General features: G+C 34.9%; 1 protein-coding gene across 2 annotated transcripts; it reads left to right on the top strand.

Annotated features, from left to right (window-relative positions):
- Nucleotides 1-4,912: 4,912 nt before the first annotated feature.
- On the top strand, nucleotides 4,913-8,715 carry LOC132161759 (BTB/POZ domain-containing protein At5g03250-like). Of its 2 annotated transcripts, XM_059571942.1 has the most exons (5): nucleotides 4,913-5,165; nucleotides 5,259-5,331; nucleotides 5,691-5,760; nucleotides 6,060-7,283; nucleotides 7,886-8,715. In XM_059571942.1, the coding sequence occupies exons 2-5, from the start codon at nucleotides 5,273-5,275 to the stop codon at nucleotides 8,333-8,335; spliced, it is 1,803 nt and encodes a 600-aa protein (XP_059427925.1). In that variant the 5' UTR covers nucleotides 4,913-5,165; nucleotides 5,259-5,272; the 3' UTR covers nucleotides 8,336-8,715. The 2 variants fall into 2 exon arrangements, with proteins under 2 accessions (XP_059427925.1, XP_059427924.1); XM_059571941.1 differs by having other exon boundaries at nucleotides 4,913-5,331.
- Nucleotides 8,716-8,865: the final 150 nt, after the last annotated feature.

The following is an 8,865-nucleotide window of genomic DNA, read 5'->3' as shown; positions in this document are numbered from 1 at the left end:
TTTATAAACATTTAAAATATTAGTTTAAATTAATAAACTGCTATTAATGATCCTAAGAATTTAATGCGCGTTTTAAATGTCTTTAAACATTTAAAACTATTTTAAATTGGTTGAAAGATATTTTTTTGGAGGAAATTTTTGTCGTAATTGTATATACTTTCCTGTCTAACTTAACTCAATGGTTGCATTGAATAGAGGAAGCAAATTGACACCAAAAATATGAAAATAGTATTAATTAAAATTTGTGGAAGCAAGTGAGACACGAACGTAGTTTTATGGGGAATTGTATTTAATTTATCAAAAAGAAAAAAGAAAGGTGCGGAAGGTGTTAATTACATTGAATGGGTATGGGCCAAAACCCCGCTGTACCCTTGCCCACTATTGCAGCCGTATAAAGCCCATTGATTAGCGAAATTGGACCCAACCATTAATCTGGAACCAGACAAGCGACCAAACTGTGGCTGTCGTCACGACCACTCTGTCAGTTGCTCTGGTCATGCAAGTGAATCCGTGTTCGGTTCAACCTCTGCTCTCTCTCTATCTCTCTACAGTGAACTTTCAATTTACTGCTTTAGCTGAGAGTCGTAATGTTGGCGTGGCGAAGCCTGATTGGCTGAGACTGGTACTGAACCGAACGAACCGGTGAGGGGTTTTTTTTTTTTTTTTGGGAGATCTCCAACTGGCACACGTTAGCTTTGACAGCTACAAGACAACAACCGCAAGCAGTAGCAGCATGGGCATTGCCCCTGGGAGGTTAAGTTACTGACACAAGAATCTCCACGTGTTTCAGATCTGATGGGGGATGACGTCACGCGGTCCATCAAATGTGAATACAACTGCGACACGTGGGCCCACTTAGATGGGCCACACCTTGGACTGATATCCAAATCTCTGTCCCTACGTTACCCTCCTGCTGGAGAGTCTTTTTATTGTGTTGTCATGCCCACGGTCTGGCCTGGCGTGGACCAATCTATACATAAACCGTACAACTCTTGGGCAGGGGATGGTCCACCCGCACTGCCCAGGGAACTCTAGTCATTTGTTTTGTATTAAGTTTTCAACCTTATATTATTTCTCTTAATTTGAATAAATATTTTATATAAATTTCAATACAGTATTAAATGGATTAGAATTTCTTATATTTTTTTTTATTAAATTGTAAATTTTCAAATTAAGAAATTCAAGCCGTTTCTTGTATTGAACATTTTGAAAAATGTTTTACATTAAAAATGTGATATGTTATGGACATAAATTAGCTAATTCATACAAACGGGTTTAATAAAATTGTGTATATGCTAGCATTTGAAATCACGTGTTTTCCAGAAAATATTTACATTTTCTCACAGTATTCCTCGTAGTCTACTTGTTGTGAATATTTGTTTCTAAAAAAAAAAAAACTTACTCCACTGGTCTCTAAAAAAAAACGCAAAAAATAATATTCACGTAAAGCCAGGAGAACACTAAAAAAATATTAGGAGAAACCGTATTATGTCATTTTTTTTTCTTCAATAAAACGTGTTTCTTATATGTTTTTTTAATAGCATTAATAAGAAAGTATGTGAAAATTATAAATACATGTCACTTTATTAGATTAGTTTGTATGAATTATAGCTAATTTTTGTTCACATGTTAATGAGGAAGACAAAGCATATTTCATCAAAAATGTTTTTTTTTTTTTCACTTTTGAAACGTTCATTTTCCAAAAAAATCAAAATACAATTTTTTGTTCAAAACTTTTTTACAGCATAAAAAACAAAAATCTCATAAAAATATACTCAATTTTTATTTGTAACATACCATTTTTTTTAATAAGTAGCATATTTCAAAGCGTTCAATAAAAAAATAATAAAAAAAAAAATTAAAAAAAAAAAATGATAGGAGATGCCGAGATCCCACTTGCCGATGCGAAAGACATGATAGTCAGTTCGGGTATGAAATTGTCGGGGATATAAACACGTAATATGTATGCAATACTTATCTTAAACGTTCAAGATTTTGCTTATAGCAAATTTAATACAAATAATAATAACAAATTTGAAAATAAATGATGGGACAAAGTGGAGGTGTTCAAGTCTTATCATGGTTTTAAATGGTTCTTAGGAATACTTAGTCATGCCTTTACTCTCCACTAACCATTTAAAATAAATGGTTTAAAATTTGTCATATCAATTAAAAACAAAAACAAAAACAAAAACAAGAACACTTAACATTTGTTTTATACCAATTGTCTCACATCTTGATGGGCCGCGGCCGCCTCTCTTTCCTTCTCTCTCCTTTCGTCGTCTTATCACCGGTCACTACCGTGAAGCTCCTAACCCAATAATTGCAAAGGTAATTAAGATTAAATATAGTTGAACGATAGTTGGATAAAAATACTAAAAAAATATAATTAAAGAAATAAATTAACAATTCCACAAATATTAATGAAAAATGTAGCTAGTAAATTATTTTTTCACACCTTGCGCTAATTTATTTGGTTGTTATTGGAGAGTTTTCATATTTTGACATCGTTGCGTGATTTTTTTATTACTAGCAGTCTTGAATATATCATTTTCAATATACGCAACCAAATAATCATTTATCCATTGAGCTATTATTCGATTTGTAATCGATTTTTAACAATATTCATTATTAAAAAAGATTTTTCAACCGCAACGATTAAAACAAGCAAGATCAATGTCAGTGTTACCAATGAATAAATTAATGGATTAACAAGCTGTCCAATCCATTTGAGTGGTTGCAAATTCTTCTCTATAAGGCATGTCAACAATGTTTTTTTTTTTTTTTTTTTTTTGTAACATCAATGTATGTTTTAAGTTGGTTATCAAAATAATAAGTTAAACAACTGAAAAATCATTTAAGTAAATATGTTTGATACATATGTGTTGGGTCGACCAACCAATCAACTCGTTAAGGGTCAAAGCTTTCAAACCTAACACGATCAATTTAAACAAGCGGGTAACAGTATATAACACGACTCGTTTCATCTATTTGATAAACAAGTCTTGTTGGGTTGACTTTACACAACCCAACTTACATAACCCTTTTGTTAGCATAAAAACAAATGTTTGGGCTTCAAATCTTCCATGCAAGCGAGCTATATGTGGATTGAGATTCTCGGCAATAGTAGGAAAATTGCCCACCAATTTTTTTTTGAAATCCTGACCATCCATTTTCATCCAACAGCTACCATTTCGCCACGTGTCCCACTCAATATAAAATAATAAAATATTATTATTTTTTAAAAAATAAATATAAAATCAAATAATAAAAAATAAAAATAATTATTAAAAATATATGGGGTGGCCGGCCACCCCAGTTTAGCCTTGGAGGTGGCTTCAGCCGCCCCATGGGCCAGTTGGGGGTGGCCAAGCCGGCCACATGGCCTTAGGAGGTGGTTTGGCCTCCTCATATTTTTTTAATAATTATTTTTATTTTTTATTATTTAATTTTATATTTATTTTTTAAAAAATAATAATATTTTATTATTTTATATTAAGTGGGACATGGAACAAAATGGTAATTGTTAAATGAAAATGGATGGTCATCGTTTCAAAAAAATTGGTTGGCAATTTTCACACTATTGCGGGGATCTCAGTCCAGCTATATATATATATATATATGTATAACTTCAAACTTTGATTGTATTTGAGTTTTGGTCTCAGCCTTGTTGCCGTGAACATTCCGTTTCATTCAAACGGATCAGCCGAAGACAGATGGCCTATATTTGTACATTCACTTTTAACCCAAATTTGACGGCCTCAAAAGCCCGTTACGAGATTGGACCTCGTTCGTTTCTTCACAAAAAAAAAAAAAAAAAAAAATCACACACAAACAGGAAGGCTTGGACCAATCCTAGTATCTGTTTGTGTAAAGAGCAAGGTTCCTGCCTTCCTGGTGCTAGACCCAAGATGCCATGTCTTTCACCAACCCAACAAATCACTCCATGATTGGTTTCAATTATAAATAGCTTTATGCTGTATAAAAAATATTTTAAAAATATTTGAAATAGATTAAAATAATAATTTAATTAATGCAGTTAAATTTTGTCAAAACACTTAATAGATTCTGTTAGTCTGTCACGTCAGTACGAATAAAATGACGACACTCAATAAAAAAATAAAAAAATATGTTAAAAATATAATTATATAAAACTAAAAAACGAAAAGTTTAATTAAAAAAAAAAAAATAGAGGGAAGGGGGTACACAGCAAGCCAACCCCAGAGGTGACTGAGGTTGCCATGCAGCCACCCAATTTTTTTTTTTTTTTTTAAATTTTTTTTAATTTTTTTTAAAATATTTTAGTTTTAGATAATTATATTTTTAACATTTTTTTTAATTTTTTTTATTAATAGTGATATATGTCATCATTTTAATGGTGTTGATGTGGCACACTAACGAAATCCGTTAAGTGTTTTAACGGAATTTGACTACAAGGACTAACAATTTTAAAATAGTGCTACAGGGAATTTGACTACGAAATTTGATGGGAGTTGAAAATAGGTATGGAAATTTTAAAATTTGTGAACTTAGACACAAATTTTACATAAAATTAGAGAGTTAAGGTTGATGGTCTAAATCATTTAATTAAATTAGCTGAGTTATGGTTAATTTCTATAATCTTATTCTCATGCTTTGACACACAATATTTAGATTTGACAATTTTTAATATGACCTGCGAATCTAACAGAAACCTAACCAAAATTAGTGGATTAGGATTAACGGGTGTGGCCCATTTATTTAAATAAATAGAGTTATAATTAACTAATCTAATTTTTTTTGGACGACTCCAACGTGAAAAAGTTGGCTGAAACTGTCAAACGACAATAGCGGGTGAGGTAACTGGTAATCATGTGAATAAATGGGAATTGTAGAGCCCCAATTCAAGACGATGAAACGATATTATCATTATCATTACGAAAATTAAGCACAAAAATCAGCGTTAGATGGATTCTGTTTTGTTTTTTCCCTTGAACAACATGTTAACATGTCGACTCCGCGAGTAGGGAGAGTGAAGGAGACGAAGAAGGCAGCACCAGCAGCCTCAAAGCACAACTCCACACGTACCCACTGCCCCTACAACTGCCCGCACTTCTTGCTTTAGACTCGCCACCTCTCTCTCTATCTCAAGATCTACCAGATTTCAAAGCATGCCATGTTCGTCTGTACGATGACGTTTTCTTCCTTCTGTCTTCTTCTTCGTCATCCCAGAGTTGATCTTCATGTTTTTTCGTGATTCTAAGCTTTGCCCATTTCAGGAGAATCACAATACATGGCATGCATGAGGCTGGGTTCTAAATCCGAAGCATTTCATCTCGAAGGTCAAGCTTGGTAAGCATTCATAATTCCTATTCTACAATTATGTCGTTTTGAAATCTGATCAAACTTTGTTATATAAGACATCCCATGAGGAGAATATATATATATATATATATATATATATATATATAGAGAGAGAGAGAGAGAGAGAAAGAGTTCCCCAAGATACAATGAGGTATTGTGGTTTGCTGATTAATTATTGAAATTTTGTAAAAACAGTTCAATTGGAGGGTCTCTGCCACATTCAGCTGCTTTTTGCTCATCTGACTGACACAATGACAGAACAATCTTAAATATATTGGAAGGGTTTAAGCCCATCTAGAAAGAATTTGTTTTGGTTGATGAATTTTTCATGATTTTTTTCCTTTCAGGTACTGCACCAGTGGGCTTCCCAGCGATGTCACCATTGAAGTTGGAGAGATGTCTTTTCATCTCCACAAGGTGCATTTTATATGCTTATGTTTGATTTTGAATGTTGTTGAGTATAAAAAGGTTAAATCCCATATTGAATAGATATTAAAAAGGTTAAGATTTTAAGTTGAGATGTTATGTAATGGTCTTTACTTGAAGATGTGCCAATTCCCTATCAGAAATAACAGTTACAAGTATACATGAGTGTATCTTTTGCTTGATTTTTTATGCTTTCTCTGTTTCTTATTAATTTGTCTTCATCATTTCAGCTCAGATTAATATTTATTCTGAATCCTAAATTTTCCTCCCCATTTTGGCATCTTCTACAGTTTCCATTGCTTTCTAGAAGCGGGCTGTTAGGAAAGCTTATTGAAGAGTTTTCCTGTGAGGATGGATCAGGGTGTCTTTTGCAGCTTCATGATGTGCCTGGTGGAGCTAAAGCATTTGAGCTTATAGCCAAATTTTGCTATGGTGTTAAAATAGAGCTCAGTGCTTTGAATGTAGTCAGCCTTAGATGTGCAGCAGAGTATCTCCTAATGACTGAAGATTATGGAGAAGTAAACCTAATCTCACAAACAGAAGGCTTCTTTAATGAAGTTTTCGGTGATTGGACGGACACCATAAAAGCTCTTGAAACATGTGAAGAAGTTCAATCATATGCAGAAGAGCTCCACATTATTTCAAGATGCCTAGATTCCTTGGCCATGAAAGCTTGCTGTGCAGACCCAAACTTATTCAATTGGACTGTATCTGGATCCAGTAGCAAGCGGAACGCAGCAGGCAGTGTCATGTGGAATGGTATATCTTCTGAAAATAAACCAAACCCTCTTGGGGATGATTGGTGGTTTGAGGATGTCTCATTTCTTAGCTTGCCCCTATATAAACGGCTGATTTTAGCTGTGCAATCAAAAGGCATGAAGCCTGAGAATATTGCTGCTTCCCTCATATACTATGCTAGGAGGTATCTTCCCTTGATGAATAGGCAATCAAGCTTCAATGATGCAAATAATGTCAATCCAGGGCCAACCATTTGTACCAATTCAGAGGCAGATCAAAGGACTCTACTTGAAGAGATTGTAGGGCTGCTTCCTAATAAGAAGGGAGTCATATCCACCAAGTTTCTGCTTAGGCTACTCCGCACGGCTATGATCTTACATGCAAGTTCCTCATGCAGAGAAAATTTGGAGAAAAGGGTTGGAACCCAGTTGGACCAAGCTGTGCTTGTAGATCTTCTCATACCAAATATGGGTTACTCAATAGAAACCCTGTATGATATAGACTGTGTTCAGAGGATTGTTGATCATTTCATGTCACTAAATCAGGCACCTGCACCTTCTTCTCCAAGCATAATTGAAGAGGGCCAATTGATGAGTGGGACAGATGCTCTGACACCTATTACTATGGTGTCTGGTCTGCTGGATGGATATCTTGCTGAGGTGGCACCAGATGTTAATTTGAAGTTGCCAAAGTTTCAGGCGCTGGCTGCTGTTATCCCTGATTATGCCCGGCCACTTGAAGATGGCATTTATCATGCAATTGATATATACCTGAAGGTAAGACAATCCTTAATTATTGAACTGTCTCATATATATGAAATTTGGTCTCTGATCAACTTTACTGGGACCAAAATTCAACTGTAATCTTGAAATTACTAAAATTATCAGACATTTTGTTGACCAGTTCTTTACACGTTCACTTAGCAAAGACTTTGATTGTTTTAGCATCACTTATTTTCCACCTGACATCTCAAAGCAACATGTTATGATTATGGCCGTATCAACGTTACATCCACCATTGGGCACGTGCCTAACAAGTTAGTTTGACAAATGAAGATAGAATCCCCTGCTTGACATGTCTCTACACTGCATGGATAATAAGAAACATGTGGCCACCTCAATAAGCCATTTTACCTAGAGCATTCTGGAAGATAATATATTCCTTGAGTTAGCAACGTACATTTGAAGCTTAAAAATCCAAATGCAGGCACCAGAAAAGAGTTTTACAGCCCTTTTAACAGAGGGTGCATATAATATTCCATAATTCCTTCCTTAGAAGACAACTAAAGCTTTCAAAATGTCCTGTATATAACTGAAAAATATGGTAGTGGTGTCTGGTTTTGATAATGCTGACAAAATCAAATATTTCATAACTTCAGGCACATCCTTGGCTAACAGATTCTGAGAGGGAGCAACTCTGTCGACTTATGAACTGCCAGAAGCTCTCTCTGGAAGCCAGCACCCATGCAGCCCAGAATGAGAGGCTACCTCTTCGAGTAATTGTGCAAGTTCTCTTCTTCGAACAGCTTCGACTCCGGACATCAATTTCAGGTTGGTTTTTTGTTTCTGACAATCTTGAGAACTCTCAAAATCCCAGTGGAAACCTCGAGCTTCCCAAAAATGATGTGTCGCGTCAAGTGGACCTTGTACAAGACAGAGTAGTGGGTGTTGAGAACATGAAGGAACGTGTTTTGGAGCTTGAAAAGGAGTGTTCAAGCATGAGGAGGGAACTTCACAAGTTGGCTAAAACAAAGAAAAGTTGGTGCATTCTTCCTAAAAAGTTAGGTTTTGGGAGAAGGTCACCGCCTTGCAATTCAAAAGAATCATAGTTCTGCTATTTAAAGGCACCAGCATTATCAATGAATGGACAAAAAAAGAACACGAAAATGGTGAGGTGGCTCATATGGATTTCGAAGGTCCAACTGGATATATAAATCTTTTTTGTACCTGTATTTTAACTTCTTTTTCTATTTGTTGAAAGCCAGATAGCTGCCATAGTGCCATTCTTTTATCTGTGGTGTAGGCAATGATCAAATTGCTGTGTTGTTTAGGATTTAGGTTGTAAGTCGATCCATTTATTAAATTATTCTAATTTACTTGAAATGACAACATTGCTAAGCTTGTGAGCTATTTATGAATAAATGTTTATGGAAGAAACATATGCTCCAAAAAGTGGAGTAGCTGGGTCAGGACTTCTTGTGGCATTCATGCTACGCCTCAAGAGTCGATATATTCGCGGCTTCTTCTGCTTTGACTTCAATGTAAGAACTCTTTTTACTGTCTAGATCTGTCAGGCCCTTCAGAGATTTTTATTTTTTTCCTGCTAAATGTTATGTATTGGAGCTTTTCTAGAGAGTTT

Source organism: Corylus avellana, chromosome ca9, assembly GCF_901000735.1.
Source record: "Corylus avellana chromosome ca9, CavTom2PMs-1.0".
NCBI lineage: Eukaryota > Viridiplantae > Streptophyta > Magnoliopsida > Fagales > Betulaceae > Corylus > Corylus avellana.
Note: the sequence above shows the minus strand (reverse complement) of the source record. Positions and strands in the feature narration are given on the sequence as shown.